At 46.2% G+C, this 19930-nt stretch overlaps 1 protein-coding gene across 1 annotated transcript; it reads right to left on the bottom strand.

Annotated features, from left to right (window-relative positions):
* Positions 1–1582: 1582 nt before the first annotated feature.
* C1QL3 (complement C1q like 3) lies at positions 1583–9369 on the bottom strand. Its single transcript, XM_075746282.1, has 2 exons — positions 7236–9369; positions 1583–2251 (listed from the first exon to the last, which is right to left on the bottom strand). The coding sequence occupies exons 1-2, from the start codon at positions 7821–7823 to the stop codon at positions 2072–2074; spliced, it is 768 nt and encodes a 255-aa protein (XP_075602397.1). The 5' UTR covers positions 7824–9369; the 3' UTR covers positions 1583–2071.
* Positions 9370–19930: the final 10561 nt, after the last annotated feature.

A 19930-nucleotide genomic window follows, 5' to 3' on the forward strand; every position in this document is an offset into this window, starting at 1 on the left:
GTGAGATAATACACAAGCAACTGGCAGCACAATGTCCCTTTATAAATCCTAAACGAGTTAGACTGGCCATCGTTTCAGTCAGCCACGACTAACTCCGCATTTGTTTGGAATTGAACAACTAAAAACAGAAACAGAGAGAGTAACATGTTCTGTTTAAGAAAAGCTTCACTCATTCAAACGAGATCTAGAGAGATTCGTAAAATCTTCATCAGACTTTTACTGAGCAGCCAGCACTGAAGAGCTTTTTTGTCACAGTGGCAGACACTTTCAACATTTTAGTGCAGATAAATCTGAGTTTGTACCCTTAGTACATTAGACAAGGTTGCTTGTGGCAAATTGCATGAAATAGAAATGCTGGGGGTAGCCTCTATTACTCTAACAATTTATAGAAATGTTACCTTGATTTTGCCAAAACATGAAAAATAAATTACAGAACCAACTGTGCTAAGGAGCTAGTTAATTATCGTGCTAGAATTTAGGTTTATAATGAAATCTGCAAGTTTTAACCTGAGAGAAATAGGCAGCCTTCCCTGCCAAAAACCAAACAAATAATAAACCCATTTTCTGAATAAAAATATTCTGTGGACATTACTGGTATGACTGATTTTAAAGCATTTTTATAACTATGTAACTCATAGTACCTGTGTTTAGATTAATTCTCCAAGCCATTAATCCTTTATATGGATTAAATTTCTTTGAGACTTTATATATATAATCTATATATATATGAATGAGAAAAATAGGTTTTAATACACACTTTTTTTTTTTTTTTTTTGCATGTAAATATCTGCTTCTTTCTTTGCATATGTGTTATCATTTTTGGTAATATGCTTATCTGTGTCCATTTTGTAGGCACGCCTTACTACAAACTGGTAACTAGCAACCATGGAAAAAGTCTGTGACAACATTTTCTTGCATGTCTGATCCCCCACTCTTCCTTTGTGGGAATAATCCCACTAACTTCAGTGAGACAAGACACCTAAGACAAATAAGGTTTTGACCCATTATATTCCTATGAAATTCTAAGTTGAACATCTGCAGTATGTTAAGTCATAACTATTTTATTAAAAATAGTACCCAAGTACAGACTAAGTGCTAAGAGACTAATGAAGACTAATTGCTGAAAAGAAAACACTCTACCTTAGTCTGAGGATGTGGATGCCAGGCTTGCTAAATATTTACACAACTAACCATGAAGAATGGGCCTGTAATAATTGTCTAAATATATATTTACATGTTTACAAATTAAAAGCCAAATTCTTTTTCCACTAATATCAATGGGAGTTTTGCCATTGGTTTCGGTGGAATCAGAGATTTGGTCCAATAGAATAGTTTGTCAATGATTACAGTTTGGTTTTTTTTGGGGGGGGAGTGTTTCTTCTATCTTCCTTTATCTTTTAGAGCATAGCTAAGGGGAAGACAAAATTTAAACAACTCCACTGGATTGATTTTATATTCAAAGTCTAATGTAAACCTACAAAGCAGGAACATTGAGTTAAGGCTTGAAGCTGATTAGTTTCTAGTTTTAAGTGGAAGGATAAGAAAAGTACAAGGCAAACAATTCCTTTGGAGAGAGAAAGTGTATTTTGATTACCTCTTCCTTTTATTGTAAAATCATTCCTCACCACACTATGAGTGGACTCCAAGCATCATTGTTAGCAAGTCACAAGAACCAAAGCTGAAGTATGGATAAAGCAGCAAGATCATAACACATCAAAGTATCATATACACTGAAGAAATAACTCAGCGTCCTTAGGTGGGTTTTTTCCCTATAAAAATTTGATCTACGTAGGACTTCATTCACATGGACACTAACAATGAGGAAGTATTTGCTTTGGCGGTAGTGGATCGCACATCTGTTTAACTTGTTTTGTAATTTTTTAGCATAAGGTTTGTCTGTGTTGTACAGATGTGAATCAGGTAGCATTCAACTTTTTTTCCCCGCTACTGAGGTGTTCGGTGGTCGCTCTCTGCTGGGGTGCTCGTTTCATTGACTTTTGCCACGCAAATCCATTGCTTAGAAGAGCAAGCTTCATTTTTGGACTGGTTTGGTGGGTCTTTTTACTCATTATCAGTCAGCATAAATAATAAATCCAGAAAATGTGCTGTATTTGTTGTTGTTTCCTCCATGTGCTTTTCCTCCATCTAATTTAATGTAAACTTCGTCTCCTGGCTCCAAATGAAGAACCACGCTGTTACTGGCGTAGTCGTAGTTCTGATCAGCATCCTGAGCAATCGCACTAGCTCGAACCTACATAAAATACATAATGAGTGGTTAAGAAAACTCAGGTAATTTTTCCTGCATGGTGAGATTAAAGCATATCCTCAATATTTTATTCAGCATGCATAAGTTGCCGTTTTAATTGTCTGGCAACGTATATCATCATTTTTTCTCATGGTTATTGCTTGTTTTTTCCTACAATACAACATTTGAGACTAAAGCAATAACCTGCTCCTTTCTCAGTCACCTGATTAATACACAACTGCTTGCACTCCTGTAAATGTTTGGAGCCTTTTTAATTATATGCATAATAATAGCTGGAGTTCAGAGAACTGTACGTGGTCGTGTGCCAGTTCTACATTGGCGCAACTTTTATGTCAGCAGAATATTTGATTGACATTGACAAGGATCCACAGTGAGGCCCTACTGATACCCAGCTGGACTTTTTCCAGGGGTGATTTATTGTCATACTACTAACAGGATCGTGCTGCAAAAAGACGTCAAAAAGTACACACCCACGCACACACATGCACACGCCAATGCACACAAGCAGGTAAGGATCTAGTCGGGGTTTGGAAAAACTGTTATCGCCACATTTCAGTAAGCAAACATCTAATTTCTCTGTGCTGTTAAGAGATGCACATTTGAAAAATCACAGGCGAGTTGCTATTTGCTTTAAGAGGTGTTGGAATTTACAAGTCATTGAGGACTTTTCATTTGCAACTTTCACTTAAACATAACATTTTTTCCCAGTTCTCCCTTGCTATTCCACTACTGTTTAAATTTGTCATTACTCGCAAACTGGAAGTAATCTGTAATTGCAAGATATATGTTGGTTTCCAGCAATGAGTAGTCTGTGGCATTGTAAGTCTCCAAATCATTTATATATAATTTGACCCTGTTGGGTAAAATCTTTAAACTTAGTTGTATGTGATTTATTTCAGTGTTACACATCATCTGCTTGTTGCTTGTCTTTGTTCTAGTGTAGTTACAGAGCAGTAAGTGATTTAGTGGTATTGCAAACCTGAACTAAGTAATAATTCATGACTTGGCGTACTAGATGTGGGATTTTACCTGTTCTGAATTGAAAAAATAGGCTATAAATCACAATTTTCCATGGATTCCTTTCAAAGTTTAAATGATAAATTTCCAAATTAAATTTTCATGTGATATGATTTCACATTAATATTGAAATGTTAAAAAGGAGGGGGTTCTTTACTATGCAAGAGCTTATGGCATTATGCAGCTTAAAAATCACAGCAGGTGGAAATTCCTTGTACATCCTGTAAGAAGAGTGAGAAAGGCTTAAAAGGCTGGCAGTGGTGTTACAGTCTGCAAATTTAAACTGATCCATGGCATTATGATAAACCACAACTATTTCAGGACTTCTTGATCCTGAATTGCCTGGTGTTGGTTACAGAGGCGATCTATTTTGCTAGTGTTTAAGCAATAATTATTCTAAGCAGTGGGTGTTTCCTCTGGATTAATGACTGGCAGGGTGGAGTTGAAGGCTCTGGGCCATTAACCCGGGAAATACCCTCCAAAGAAAATAACGGGCTGAGACTGCTGTTGGTAGTGTAAATGGAAAGGGCAAATGGGAAGGAATAAATAGGCTATAGATGAGGTAGAAAAACTTTCATAGAGAACTAGTATCTTGCATACTGGCAAACAAAATGGTTTAAATTACTTTCCAAGTTTTCATTTGCATTGTAATGAAATGCTACTTTGTGGATTTGTCTAAAATTTCTGTGGACAGGGGAATTTTAATTGTATTGGTGACTATCCTAAGGGAGTCAGCATATGGACAATGACTACAACAGCAATGGATATTTCATTTTTAAGATTCTAGATAGAACATAATGGCTGAAGAAAAAATGATTCTGGGTATTGAAAGTCTAGAAACTAATGTGTAGATCTTACTGCCCTACGTACAGCAACAAATGTCCTGTAAACTCCAGTGTGCTATTCTTAGAGGCTTTACCTCCTTGTTTGGTTAGCCGTTTCTTTTTAAAGCCTGGGAGAACAGTCTCAAATGAATTCTCAGTGTACTGCTGCAAGAGGGTAAATGTATCTCAAAGCATTAACAGATTATGCATTTCATAAGTTGCATGACTGCTCACCTCATCTTCCGTGAAGCTACACTTGCAGGTTGCACCCACATTTTAGCTAAGCTATGTGATCTCAGCACTTCCCTGTTCAAGCTGTATAACCATTAAAGAAGGCCATGTGTTAACAGTGGAGACCTTGAGGTTCCTCCTGTGCATTGCTTAGGAATTGTTTCGGTTTTTTTTTTTTTCAATAAGTCATGCACTTTCCAACGGTTTGGTTTTCGTCATTGTCAGAAAACACTGAATTTATGTTATCTTTGCCAGACTCCATTTAACGACTTACTTCCAAAATTTCCCAGCTTTCTTACAAATAATACACAAAGTTAACTGCTGTCACATCACATCAGCGTTTAGTGTTTCAAGTATAAATCATAATCAGAAGGAGACACTGCTGCCTTAAAACTGTGCGTCAATTTTAAATAGTTTGTAAGCAGATATTTACCTTAATAGATATATAAAAACATATACATAGAACCCCTGCACTGTTTTGTTTTTTTTGTTTTCTTTGAATCACTGCGAGTTTAATTTGTCTCATGTCTGGTACTTGAAGTAGTTATATTTGGGAACAGTTAGACTTTAGGCTCAATTTAATATTTATAATTGTTACTTTTTAAGAAGTACTGGTACGTATTTATTTTTCAGGATTTGGGAAAATAGACACTTTAAAACATTATAAATAGGGGTCAAAATAGATTAATGTTTTAATTGCAAATAAAATTATATTCTCGCGGTGGACAATATTGCCTTTGTATGAAGAAATCAAAATGACTATATTACAATGTACTTTATTAGTCCTGGTTTATCTGCTGAGATAGTATTTATGGCAGATATTTTCTAATTTAATTAATTGCTGCTGATGTCCTCATTATTCTGTTTTCACAGTACTTCTGAGCAGCCATAAACAAAAGGTTAAGTGGCGTATCGGATTAATTTACTGGCCGCCGATGCTCCGATCTGCGCCGAGCACAAAGGGCCGTGGAGCGGCTCTCGGCCCCGCCGCGCTGGCGATGCTTCGCGGGGGAGGAGACGCGCAAACGAACGAGCCCCTCCGCGACCTGCGAGCCACGGCGGGGACACGGAGTCCGATTTTCACTCCTACGGACACCGCGTAGAGCGGATCAACACCCTCCCTTACCCCTCGGCCTACCCCGCCGGAGGCTGAAAGCCCGGGGAGAGCGGCGGCGCTGGGCTGCGGGCTCCCCGAGCCTGGGAAAGCCGGCGGCCCGGCCCTGTAGCAGCCCCCTGCGTGCCGGGACAGCTCAGGCAGTGAATGACCTGTTGAGCGGCTGCTGCGCGGCTCGTCCCTCGCCCTCCCGCCGCACCGGGGGCTGGGGGGAGCTCCGCCGAGCTCCGGGAGACACGGGAAAGCCCTGGCACACCGCACTCCCCCCCCCCCCCCCTCACCCCGGGCATCCAGAGCAGGAGGAATGGCGGATTCCCTAGGCGCTACCGTAATTAGAGCCTGCGTCTGTTAACTATGTATGGAAGAAGCGCAAAATCGCGAAGAACGGCTCCCCAAGGGCAATGTTACAGGCACAGCTTCTGCCAGCGCGGTGGCAACGTTTATCCTAATTAAAATGGATGATTCCTCTATCTTCCAGACAGTAGCACCGCAAGATCTTTAACCATTTTGAACGGTTCCACCCTCCCGCGGGGGTGCCGGCAGACCTCGGGCCGTGCCCGTGTTTGCCGGACGCCCGGCGTGCCTCCATCGTACCATCCGTCAGCCGGCGCCTTCCCCGGCGCTAGCCCGCCAAGGGGCGAGGTCTGCGGACGCCGAGCTCACACGGTTACCGGCTTTCCCTGGCAGAGGGAAACCTCGCTCCCCGCCGGGGGCTGAGCGTGTCAAAATCGGCGCCCCGCTGCGTGGGAGCCCCGTCCCGTGCCGTGGCTGCTTTCCTCCCTCACATCTCACCCGTCCCCACGCAGGACCACCCACTCCTGAGCTCACCCGCCGCCCCCGGCTTCCCTTCCTTCCCGGGGAGTTTCCCCTCCCTGCGGGAACGCCCGGCCCCGGCCCGAGCTCCGCTCGCCCCCGTGGGGGCAGCGCTGCCCGCGCGACCGCCCCGACCACTCCCCTGCTCCCGTCCCGGCCGGGCTGAAGGCAGCGCTCCGCGGCCGCGGGCTGGCCGACACTGCCGGGTCGACTACAGCCGGCGCCGGACGAGGGGGGGGCGGGCGCCGGCCAGGTGCCGCTCTGCCCGCGGGCCGGCCCGGACAGCGAGGTGGGAGAGGGTGACAGCGGCGTGACTCTCGGGGAAAAGAGTGCGTTGAGTCCGCATTCACCCGGCGGCCCGGGGCGGTCTCGGCTCTGCGCGGAAAACCACGGGGTCCTCGGGCACCCGAGGCGGAGCGGGGCAGAGCACCGCGCCTCGCCACCAGCGCTGCCCACAGAGTCCCCGCCGGCGGCGAGGCGGCGGGCACCGGCTCCCCTCGGCTCCCCCGGCAGCTCGCCCTGCCTGCCCGCCCGCCGCCCGGGCTGGGGTCCCACTCCCCCGCCCCGCGCCCGCGCCGCCTCCAGCGGCCGCCCGTTTCCCCTCCCCGCCCGCTTCCCGCCCTTCCCGCTCCGCCCGCTCCCTTCACGGTGCCCTCGCCCCTCAGGGAGTCTGACTCCGCCCGGGCGCCCACTGTCCTCACGGCACCAGCTCCCTCAGGGAGCCCGGTCCCGTCCCCGGGCGCCCGCTCCCTCAGGGAACCCGGCTCCCCACGGGCGCCCGCGCCCCTCACGGCGCCTGTCCCCTCAAGAAGCCCGGCTTCCCCCGGGCACCTGCTGCCCTCGGGCAGCCCCGCTCCCCCCGGGCGCCCTCCCCTCACGGTAGTCGGCTCCCGTCAGGAAGCCCGGCTTTTCCCGGGCTCCCGCTGCCCTGATGTCCTCGGCTACCCCCGGCGCCCGCCGCGGCGCCCACCTGGTTGTTCTTGCAGAGGTCGGCCCACATGCTGGTGCCGTCGCCGCCCCGCATGAGCACATGGTAGGTGAAGAAGTAGATGCCGGGGATGGAGCAGGTGAACTTGCCGGTGGTGGGGTCGTAGTGGTTGCCCAGGTTGGTGACCACGTCGTCGAACTTGAGCACCTCGTAGCCCTCGTGCTGCCGCTTGAGGCCGGCGTAGAAGGCGATCTTGGGGACGGTGCTGTAGGTGGCGGCGCTGATGGCCCCCGCCGCGTTCAGCCCCGGCGCCCCGGGGGGGCCCGGCAGGCCCTGCCGCCCCGGCTCGCCCTTCTCACCCGGCGGCCCCACCGGGCCGGGCGGCCCCGGCTCCCCCGGGGGGCCGCGCGGCCCCGCTTTGCCCGGCCGGCCGGCCTCCCCCTTGGGCCCTTGGATGAAGGTGGGCAGGGACTGCATGAGGCCGCGGTCGGGCGTGGCCGCCGTGCTGGGCGCCTTGGTGCCGCCGTAGGGGTCGCAGACCATGCGGCAGGTGCCCAGCATCTCGTAGTGCGCCGAGGTGCCGGCCGAGCTGACCAGCACCGGGATGAGGATGACCAGCAGCAGCACCATCACCACCCCCAGCGCGCCGGCCGCGATCAGCCGCCGCCTGCTGCCCACCAGCCGGCTCAGCGCAGGGCGATCCTCTTGTCTGCTTTTGGACAAAATCTTGATGGTTGGTCGGGGACCTCCTCAGAGCCGAAAAACCGCCGAGCCCGCGCGAGCTCGGCTCCCCTGGGGCTTCGCCGCCCTCCCGCTGCCGGTGGCGGCGGGGGCTCCCGCGGGTCGCGGCGCTCCGCTGCGGCCGCTGCAGCCGCCGGGCGGGCAGGCGGGCGGGAGGGAGTGAGAGCTGCCGCCGCGCCCCGGCCGCCCGCACTTTTATGCTCCCGCTGGCGATCGACTTTTTTTTTTTGCAGGCTGTGCCAGTCCGAGTCAACTTTCCCTGGAACTTGCCTTTCCTCTCGCGATCGCCCCGCTCGCCTCCTTGCTCGCTCTTTTTTTTTTTTTTTTTTTTTTTTTTTTTTTTTTTTTTTTTTTTTTCTCAGAGACGACAGTCCTCAGCCGAGACGCGCCTCCCGGCCGCCCCGCGACCGCCCCGGTGCCCGCCGCCGAGAGCCCGCGTCGCCGCGCCGCGCCGGAGCCGGAGCTGGAGCCGGAGCCGGAGAGAGAGCGGGATCCTGCCCGGGTGCCACCTGCCAGGAGAGGAGGAGGCTGACGAGCGCGCTGGAGCAATTTATAGGCACCCAAAAGCGCAGGGGAAAGGGGAGCTGCTTTGGCATCTCATTCCAGCATCTGCTCTGCTCTTCCCACTCACAGAGAGTTTGGCATTACTCTGGCAGTGTGGGAAATATATATTTTTTTTTTCCTCTCTCCCTCCCCCACCCCTCCCGCAAACGGATGAACTGAAATCGTGAGCCTCACTCACTAGCTGCATCTTGCGATGACAGCTCTTTCTGGAGCAGACCAAAAGGAAGAGATGTGCTTAGCAGCCTCTGGGTACCCTTCAGGTCACCAATCGAGAATTAAAGGTCAATCCACCTCCTGCTTAACGCTTCCCTGAGGCTACCCTGCCATGTTAGTGTTTTTTGGGAAATACCGCTTTAAATGTAGGGATGCTTTACAGTTACCGATTGTCCAAGTGGAAGTTATTCGAAAATATACCTCCCACCTCTCACAATAATAGGGATTAGCATCTCTTACAATTTCGGATGTCCCCCTTCCCCCCTCCCTGATTACAACTATAAAGCTAGAGAAGGAAACAGTTTTTTCTGTGAATTAAAATTGACATACTCATCATCGGCTGCAGTGTTTCCCAGTGTTAAAGCCAGCTACCACTTTGCTAGCAAACTGACACCGAGGAAAAGAGTTCCCTTTTGTTTAGAAGCCAAAGGAAAGTGCGGGGCATGTGTGGATCAACAGATGCCGGGACCTGAGAAAAAGCTCTCCCTGCCTTAAGTCGGGGGCAGCAAAGCGTTTTGTTAAGTCCTGGGGTTTTCTTTTTTTTTTTTTTTTTTTTTTGTGTGTGTGTGTGTGTGTGTGAAAGGTTTCTTTTCCTCTTCCAAGGGCTGGTGGGCACCTCTGTGGCTAAGTGGGAAGGTGAATGTCCAATATTAGTGGCATTTCTCCCGAGAAAATATTAAGGAACTTGTCCTGCTCACAGATACACAAGGTACACAAAGAGCTGTTTAAATAAACAAACAGAATTGATTCCTAAATCATACTTCTGTATTCAGGAGCAATGGACGTCAATCAAACGTGGGTGACATTTGCCTGTCAATACAGGGATGATGGCTGGAGAGAGTGTGACTTATTACAGCAAGGCAAGAATCCGAAATGAGCAACAGCAGCAAATAGGACAACAACCAAATAATAGCATCTCCAGCGATGATCAGAGGGCTGTGATCTTGTCTTGGATTTTATTAGCACGAATCCCCTCTCCCCTCAGCCATTCTCTTTTCTTTCTTTTCTATTCTGCAACACAATAAGGTCAAACAAGCAGGCAGTGGGAAACAAAGATTCATTGATTCTTCCTTTTAAGCAGAAATGTCAGCAGCTCCTTTTGCTCTTTCCTGAGAGACTCAAAGGCAGCGAGTGTGCCCGTGCCACGTAGAGATGGGCCAGCCCAGCTCCTTATCTCCCCAGAAAACTCCCGATAAAGCTTCAATTTCCCGCACCTGTAAATAACTCTCCCTCCCTTTTTTTTTTTTTTTCTCCTTTCTTTCTTTTTTCTTTCCTCTCATGCTCTGTTTTAAAAATTCTTTATCTGGCATGGACACAACCTAGCCAGTTTCCTCAGCTAAGGGCTTCCCCTGAAGACCCAGGAAGGCAGCTGAACACACTTGGAGGATTATGTTTGTATCTCATCGCTCTCTTCACCCCATAGGAAAGGGCTTTCAGCACTGCTCTTTCGTCTGCGCAGGGAAAAAAGAAAAGTTGTGCCAAGAGTGACAGGTCCGTCTCAGCCTGGGGCTGGGCCCTTGAGGTGTTGTATTTAGTCATCCCTAAGCCAGGCAGTTTTCGTGACATTGGGCTGCGCGTAAACCTCCATTGCAAGGGCCGTGTTACACATTGGGAAAATAGCAAATCTTTGAAGGTAAAAGAGACACAAACCTATCGGGGTCTGTCAAGCCATAGCAATGCTAGATGACTTACTGGCATCAAGCACACTCTCAGTTCCTTACTCCAGATATGGTAAGCCTGATTTTTACAGCGAGGTCCTACCATACCAACCACGCTTAGCTTCTTAATAAACAGCTTTATCCTCATGCACATGGCCAAGAATGCTCATTCACTCTAAACTCTAGCAGACTTTCTCCCAAAGAAGACAGCCACAAAAATCACAGCCTGAGTAAGCAGAATAGAGAGAATGGAGCAAGTATTGGTGCTGGGTTGTCAGTGGAGCTTGTATGTTAGCTGGGAATGTAACCTGGGGCCTTGAATGCCAGACCAGTGCTTTAGTTATCAGATTATCCTTAGTTCCCAAGGAAAAATATATATATTTCCAAGGAAACTAAGAATGGGAAACCGAAGGGCTCAGAAGTAAGGCACCAGAGGGCTCAGTAGTCTGGAGCAAAGTTAAAGGAAATGCAGAAACCTCTTTTTACCATGGGGCCTTTGTTTTCCTGAAGCGTATGTCAAAGCATTGATTTGCTGTAATTAAGGCTTGGGTAGCATTTATGTTATAATATAATCTCCTCTCCATGCTAAAGGCTAGCAGTCAAGATTGACGGTCCATTCTTAATATAACCATTGTACCTACGTGAGCTGCTGCCAGTCTTAACACGTTCAGTTTCTTTGTATTTTCGAAGGCCTCTCGCAGGCTTGCTCCAGCCTTTCAGCCTCTTTGCTTCCCTCCCCGTTCTCTTTAGGCCTTTACGCATTCAGACCCGCAGCTGGTGTTCGAGCTGTATCCCCTGCAGCTTCTGCCATTTGAAACAGCCTTCTCACAGCTCTTTTCCTTACTGACTAATTAGTTAATGTTCATACAGAGCCTTAAAGATGTACAGCATAACATGCATGTCCATTTTCCGTGGGTGCTATTGCCTCAGCACTAAGATAGGAAAAAACCTGGAGAAAACCGTGTAAGAACATATCCACCAGCACACAGGGGATCTGCAGTCGCCAGGCACAAAATGGCTCCTTATGCCCACAGTGCTAAATTCAAAGGGTTAGCCCAGGAAAAAGCACTCTGTGGGGAAGGGCAGGCCTTTACCAGCTACAGTGAGCAGGAGTAACGTGGAAAAAGGCATATGCCGAGTAAAGGAGTGTTTGAACGCTGTGCCAAGTTCCATACTGCTTCTGCTCACTCCTATCTGCATCTGTTTTGCTCTTGCTTGTATTTTAACTTTTTTTTTTTTAATTATTTTAGAGAAGCATTTTGAATTTCAATCAACTCGAAAACCGAGGCTTCGCTACACTGTACCTTTATAAACACTGGTTTAACTATGTGTGCAAAGGTTAGTATTTCAACCTGGATATCAGTGGTATGGTCAAGGAATGACATGCACTCACTGCAACAAGTGAGTGAGTTCAATGCTACAAAATATGGCATAAAAGGGGAAGAATATTCAAATATTCATATTAGTACAGATGGCTCAAAGGTACCGTGGTGACATGGTGGTGAGACTGTTGTTGCTATCCTAAACCCTTCCTGGTGTCCTATTTCGGTTCTGTTCACGCAGTTTGCTAAAATCTCAGGGCTGGCACATACATTGTGTAGTATGTCCTGGAAAGGATGACATCCCGCACCAGTTTTGGTAGAAGCTCATACAGGCAGCAGTAACTAAGCTCTCCCAGCAGCTTGTTTTGGTCAGCATGACTGAAGACCATCTGTATTTATAGCGATGCAAGTTGCCTGCTGGATTCTTTCATGAAATTAAGATTTTCATGCTCATGGAAGGAAAATCAGCTTCAATGCACAAGAGAAAAAAAATATTTTTCTGATTTTTCGGAAGATTTTACCTCTCCTTTGGAATGTAGGAAATTCTTCTGCAGGGTATTCTCTGCTGTTAGGGATTTAAGCCATCTTTGTGTGTGTGTGTGCAACTGGAAATATTCTAGATTAAGTTTTATCACAATTAATAATGCCTCTTGATAGCATCAGGAAGATCAGCCTCTGAACCAGAAAGTGAACAGGAAAATGATCCAAAGAAGATATGTCTGGCCTCGAAAGGGTTACAACTACTTTCCAAAACCAAATGAGGGGGGAATTCAGGGAGGGCTGTCACTAAAGCGACAGGGCTCAACAAGGAGAATCTGCAAATAAATTCCACATATCTCTTTTTAGTTTTTAATCTGCAAAGATCAGTCAAACATGACTGGTTATGGGGGTGGGGGGGTGGGGAGAAATTAAAATGGCAAGATCTGTACTCAGGTCATGTACGTCATGTTTTGACCACAGATATAAAAACATAACTCTGTATGTAAAAATAAATCTTAAGTGCATAGGGAGCTAAAGATTACACATTCAGCTGACCAAGTTTAAGGATATAAAGTAATCATATATGACACTTGATAATTGCCAGCATAAACAGCAGTCATTAACCATGAAAGATACTCATAATTGCAAGTGTCCTTGTTTATACTGAAGATTAAACCACTAGTTGCAGCATAAAAGATTGTTCTTGCAGGTTTCTCCTCTCCTCACCCACGTGTGCCTGCAAGCCTGCTTCTCTGTCTTCTCTTCCCTCCCTTCCCTCCTCCTGCTCTAAGGTGGCAAATTAGAGCTGTAGTGATGCACGGGAAGCATCAACAGTCAACTTTGGGAATATTTTTTTGATAGTGATCGTAGTAGTACTTCTCCAGTCCCCGTGGTGCCTGACCAGTTCTTGCACTGGTGATGGTGCACAACTGCAAGAGCTGCACCTAAGGTCAGTTTTATGGTCTCTGGTAAAGCTGCACCCGCTGAGACCCTTTTTCTGATCTGTCACCCCTTCCAAGTGACAGACCCATGCTTTCCTTAGCAGGAGGAGCTGTGATTTGGACAGTTTCTAGCGAGGTCACTAAAAGCCACGGTGCTATGGAGCTGCCACTGAGCAATGCTTGTACCGACTAGTAAATGCCGCCTCCATAAATAGCTTCAATTTGCCGACAAGTGCATTGAATTTCAGGTACTGGGTTTCACACAATGACTTGTTTCACACAGCACTTCCACCAGCTTTCTTCATACTTCTGGATATCCAGTGCCCCCAGAGACCACGACAGTGCCTGCTTGCAGCAGGGTCCAGCTCACAGTCTGGGTCAGCTGTACCTGCTGAAAACACCCTTTTTTTCTCAACATCCCCTCCACTCCTGTAGGACAGGCATTTTAACTCATCAGCCTCTTCTGATGTAGAGATCTTGGCTTCTGCAACCACCTATGTAGCACCATCAGTGGTTAGGGTAGTTTTCAGGCAGGCTTTCTGCTTCACCCACCCCCTTAACTCCATGATTAAAATCCATAGCAGATAACCTGTCATAAGCAGACACACAGAAGCACTCGCAATGTTCATTAATAAACCCCAAAATACAGAGATATTTAGAAGTGCCATTAAATCAAGGAGTATTGCTAACAGTGAAGGCTACAGTGTCGGCATTCTTATGAAGATGTAAATAGTAAATACAAAGGGGTGGAAGATAAATGCCTCTAACATGGGAGTAAGATTAAACAACCACTTTGTCCCTGCTTAAAACTATACCAATAAGCAAAGGCATAAATCATGTTGCGCTTCTGTTAAAAATTATGATGTCAGTTGTTAGAGCCAATCGGGAGGAGATTTCCAAGTGATTTGCCTACGGGTATGATTTTGGTTACCTTTGAAACGGTCATTAGACTGCCAATGCTATTAAAGAGATGTTAGGAGAAAAAAGTAAGAGCAGAGACAAGCTTTTCTAAACTGTCATCTGCGATTTACCCTACTTCCCCGAAACCTGAAAGGCTCCCTTTCCATTGTTCTACCAACCCAGCAATCTTCTGGCGTTTCATACCAGAGTCCTTTATATTCATCAGGAGGTTGATGGATGGGCAATAAGAATGGATAGCTGGGAGTGGAAAACTCAAAATTAAAATCCCTAGAGTGGCAAGATGCCCAAGAGATTTATTTTTTCTTCTGTCATCCCCTCAACTGATTTTCTTTTTGTGCCTGATTATTGATTTCTGGAGTAGTTAATGATGTAATTTACTTTGCAAATTGCAATTATTTCTGAATATTCATTTTTCTTCCTATATGTTTCATTAGTTAAAGCAGGAGACTCTTTGATCCCAAACAATCTTCTTTACAACAAAATGGTACACCGTGGACTTTGGTGTGATCCTGCAAGATGCTGAGCCTTGATTATTATGGTAGGCAATTGTGCTCAGAATTTTGTGAAAATTGGCCTTGCGTTGTTAAAAAAAAAGCATGTTGCAATATTGATCTGTAGGCCTGATTCCTCACAAATTAGGAATAGCTCCACTGAAGTAAGTTGTAAACTGAGAAGTTAACTAATCACGTGAGCTCAGATTTGAGTCTGCCATTTGCATCACACTCAGAGAGCTGCAAAGCACAGGGAGATGCAAAGAGTGCTCTCCTCCCCAAAAGGGACTGCTATGCCAGCACAATGAGGAAGGGACCAGGACGTTTCCTCACAGCATTGTAGAGATCTGACTTACGCAGAGGAACCATTGTGTATGTTTCCCAGCATAATATATTGCCAGTGCTGTTATTAACAGGCTATCCTGTACTGGATGTAACTTCAGGTTTGGTATTTGTAAATTTAACTTAAGTTTGTGCATTTAGCAATAACAACAAAAAAAGGATGGGGATTGGAGAGAAAAATTGAAGTATTTATGACCTTTTGAGATATGCACGTGTTCTTATGCAATACATACATTTTCAGCTAGACCTTTGGTATTCTTTCTATACAGTAATAAAACTCTAGTATGGATAATTACTGCACAAATCCAAAGGCATCAGGTGAGAAGAGGAACGCGACTGGCTAGAGAGCATGTCTACCACCTGGGGACTGAGATTTTCTACTCTCCAGGAAGATAAAATCTCAGCTGGAATTTTTCTTTCATGTAGCGAGACATTATACATATGTTTATAACATGCAGAGACACAGACGTGCCCATGCACATACATCCACACAAATGTAAAATAGAAATGTGTATGTTTTTCTGGAATCAGAACACTAAAACCTGTGGTTACCACAATTCAGAAATGTGCTATTTTTGCATTATATTGTTTAAATGTGAGCAGGATAATATACACAATATTCCATGAAAATACTCAATCCCTGGCATGCACACTGAGTTACTCTACTGAGCTAATTGACAGAGTGCCAAATGCTGCTTGCACTTAACAGATGAGTGACTCCATCGGCCTGAAAGAGCCCTCGCTCCTGAGTTCCTATGCAGCGAAGCTCATCATTGAACTTACATTAGAGTTTCACTGCTATTTGTGAGAACAGAATTTAGCCAGGAATCTTCTATTTAATTAACTTTAAATCGCTAATGTCAGTCTTTAAATATCTAAAAGAGACAAGAATCTTTTATCGAGTTTAATGCCTAGGAGAGAGAATGAAATGGGAAGAATTTGCACTGAGCATCCTGATAAGTGCCACTTCTCCCCGCAATGCTGGCAGGAATCAGAAAAGGATACCCGAGGAGAGGGCAGCGCCTCTGAGCGGAGTAAGACCGTCTGACCGGGAGACGGCTGTGGACCTGGGGTACAAAGGGAACGTCATTTCTGGAGAGCAGCATTTCTAGCCATAATGTTGCAGTGATAATGTGTTGAGATAAACATGTTCAGGCATTATTTTGAGAATCCATTTTGAACCAGGCACAACACAGCACGGAGAGCTTGTCTGCAGGAGGAATCTTTCTGTTTCGATGCACGGAGCAGCGCTGCAGCAAAGGTGAACGGCAGCAACTTCAGGGCAGCTTTGACCAAATTCTTCCTCCAGACAACTTCTCTGGTAACTGCTCCTCCAACTTTTGTCTCCCACCAGGTAGGGATATTAACGGCTTTAAGCACAAACTGATTTGCTGCCAAATTTGTCACTCAGGTTCCTTTATTCAGGAAGTATGGCAAGTGGAAAGCTGTTGTGCTGCCAAGCATGGACGCTGTGGGATCCAGCCATCAGACAGCCCGAGTCTAAAGACTTTGAGTCAGAGTTCCCTCTTTATGTATTTTATGTATTTTATGTATCTTTAGGGATTATATCCCAGATATTTTTTTATGCTGGGAAGGCATCTATTCAGCATTTAACATATATCTTTCAATAGGTTTACGTTCTTAATTATGTCATTATCACACCTCCTCACTCAATCTATTACACCTTTCTTCATTTTAAAGTGCTAATAAGTAGCTAGTCTGAAGCCATTAAGTAGGTATTTCAGTGATAGCATCACATCTGGGCTTCCCTTCCTTTTACTATGCTCAGTGGACAGGTAAAATACAGTTGGTTCTGGGTTTTTGTGGTGTTTTTCAAAATTTATTTTCCAAGAAAAATAAACTGGCTCACTGCTATGACTTCAGTATGTCACATTAGAATAGTCTCCTTCATCTGCCCACCTTTCTTCATCCACACAACTTCAGATGAGTGGCACAAGGGTTAGACTGAGCTGCCCTGGCCATTTCCTTGCCAGGGTTCCTTTCCTTTGTACAGAGGAGAGATCTCAGTGCAGAGGATGCTGCTGCCAGAGGACTGCGAGGGGATGGGAAATGCGAAACCATCCCCAGCACTCCAGTCACTCGGAGGATTCGCTTGCCTCTGCTCTGGACAGTCACGTTTGCTGTGTTCCCATTTATACAGATGTTTGTGTCAGGTTTGCAGAGTCTCCTTGCGAGAACACTTTAAATGCCTGTGGGCCCACAGACACTATTCTGGAGCTGGGTCTTTACTCCCTACACATTTATTCTCCTTGCACTGGTTTATCTTCATTTGTATAAAAAAGTAAATGAACTATTTTCCACTTGATTCAGGTCAGGCAGGCTGTAGAACTGTGAAAAATACGGACAAAAGCTGATTTTTGTCACCCTGCAGATGGGTCTGCCAGTTGCCCCCACAGCGTCTCCCACCGGATCCCTGCTCAGGGTGGAGGGTGCAGCACTTGCTCACCCAAGTGCTACATGGGGGCATCCGCAGTGCCAGCAGAGAGCAACGGGGAAAGAAGGAAAAGGTATTTGTCATGCAGAGGACACTTGCCACCAGGTGATGGCAATTTTCAGGTAAGCTAGATGCTGCAGATGAGGGACTTGATTCCGCAAAAAGGCGTGTGTTTGCCTAGCTCCACATCAGAACTGTGGGAAGCGGAATAGAGAGCAAAAGTCTGTGGCTGATCTTGCTGAATGGGACAGATGGCAACCCTTGCCAAAAATAGCTTTGCTAGAAGTAGAACACATGGTAAATTGCATTAATTTTAATAATTGCTTTTTATGCTTTGATAAAAACTGGCAAAGACCTAAAGGACCCTCTACCCAAGATAATTAGCATAGCTCTCCTTGACTGCTCCCCTTTAAAGAGAATGCTGTTTTCAGGCTCTTACGGCTCACAAAATTGAGAAGGATGAGGCTGCCCACTTGTGCCAGGAAAGCAGAGTGCTCGGCTGTACATGGGACCCACAGAGAAAACAGCTTAGCTGCTGATATATCAAGTAGCTTGAGGCCACTAAAGTAGCGCTGAGTTTGGTCTACAAGGGGCATGCTTGTCTGCAGCCTGGCAACATCCAGCGTCTCTCTGGCCAAAGGATCTTGCACAGTCACACTCTGGAGGAAAGCAGATCCAAAGTCTTAAAAAAAAAATTCAGTGAGAGCCTTTTTCCAAAAGGAAAGGCATATTTTAAGAATTTCTTTTTTTTTTTTTTTTCCCCCCTCCTTCCCAGCAGATACACAATTTCCTAGCTGCTGTAGGGGAAAGGAAACAGGCAGCTCCTTTGCTTACTGCAAAGGGGATTTTGGCTACCATGGTGCCAGCTACAACTGTCACTTTGCCATGTGAAAAGGCATAATGGGGAGAGCCCGAGCTGGGCTAAAGGGCACCGCAGCTGGTAAAACACGCTGTGCATTCACTACCGCTTCTTTCAACAACCTCTGGTCAGAAATTAGGGATGTTGGCTTGGAAAGAAATCTCACATCAAAGCAAACTCCGCCAGCAATGGTGCTGGGCAGCACCAGCACCTCATTTACACCAGCCAGCTAATTTACACCACTGTCTAGCTAAATCGGTTTAGTCTTCTGCCCAACTACAGCTAAATCAAAACGTAGTACTCCGGCTGCTGGCAGTGTCCATGCAAGGGGCTGTGCCAGTGGCACGAAATTGATTTCTAATTGATGCAGTTAATTCAGGGCATCTGTTGTTCAACCCGGTCTAAAATGACATTTAATTACCTTGAGGATTTCAGAGAGCCAGCAACGCTTGCATTGCTTTCCAGTTCTCAGGAATACACAATGCACTTCCTACTCATGGTGCTACACATTTTTGATATGAATGAAATATATTCTCTTTTACAGCTAAAAAGTCTGCCTGTGAGTCCAGATCAGAGTCACTCCAGGATACAGGCACAGACCTGTCAGAGTCAGGTAGGCAAGAGGCCAATGTCTAGGAGTGGTATGTGTCCCTGTTAGATTAGGGAAACTCACAGGAACTGCAGTTTTGTCCCCAAAAGAACGCTGTGTGACTGCACCTGAACGGGGTTGATTCTTCTTCTTCCTGCCAGGGCCAACCTCAGGCAAACAGACAGGATTTGTGCCACCTAACAGCAGCCTGGGCAGCTCTCAGGGTGTGTTGGAAATGTAGAAATACAGAAACATAAATGTGTCTGCATGCAACCAATGCCCCAAAAGGAGACCTGAGCTAAAGATTGTTGGTTGGTTTGCAGGTGTGATTTGGATGACTAAATGCTGATTGTTCAAAGTGCTTGGGCAGACAGCTGGAAAAAAATCCTGCTAATTCAGGTCTTCTCCAGCCACAGGGATTATAGAAAAGAGCAAACACTTCCCTGTATGAGGGGCCTGCTCCTCTCACGTGGCGTGGTTTGGTTTTTCCCTCCCCAAGCCAGAACCGAAGCATGTAGGCAGGAGCTCAGCAGGGCCGGGGCGATGCTCTCACCCCAAGGCAGGAGGCAGCTGCCAGCCGGCAGCTCCGTGCTGCGGTGCTCACAGCAGGGTTAGCACCGGAATCCAGAGTCTCTGCGCCCCAAAATGCCTCCCCCTCTTCCCCGTGCCCTCCCCTGGCACCCCAAGGATCTGGTCTTTGTGTGTGTGTGTGGATTATGCTGCTGAACTTATTTGTATTTGGTAATTTTTTAAAGCTCAGTGATTTAGATTGACAAATGTATTCTGATTTCCTAATATGTTTTCTTCACATTTTTGCTGTGTTTTTCCATAAGAATTATTCTGTTCAGCAGCTCAGGAAAAAACAATCAACAGCTAGGAGGTATATTCCACTTCAGATTTTTGCACGGAATTACAATGCCTCTTCTTTTTATTTTTTTTTTTTCCCCTCTCTGAACAATGTATTTGTGTTTTCCCCACTGGAACCATCCTGTAGCTCCATGTTTAACTTGATTTTCCCGTACCCCTAATGTTTTTGTTGATGTATTTCTGTGAGGTGTACCCGGTCGGTCTGTCATGCTGGTGTTACTTTTACTCCCCTTTTTTTCCTGCAGCTGCACTGTTGTTTAACAGCCTCTTCACAGAGCACCTCGAAGGCTCTTG

This window comes from Balearica regulorum, chromosome 2, assembly GCF_011004875.1.
Source record: "Balearica regulorum gibbericeps isolate bBalReg1 chromosome 2, bBalReg1.pri, whole genome shotgun sequence".
Taxonomy (NCBI): Eukaryota; Metazoa; Chordata; class Aves; order Gruiformes; family Gruidae; genus Balearica; species Balearica regulorum.

Coding starts and splice junctions, on each gene's coding strand:
- C1QL3 (XM_075746282.1), bottom strand. CDS start 7,823: ATGGTGCTGCTGCTGGTCATCCTCATCCCGGTGCTGGTCAGCTCGGCC. Junction 2,252..7,235: donor ACCTCTGCAAGAACAACCAG/GTGGGCGCCGCG, acceptor TATTTTATGTAG/GTTCGAGCTAGTGCGATTGC.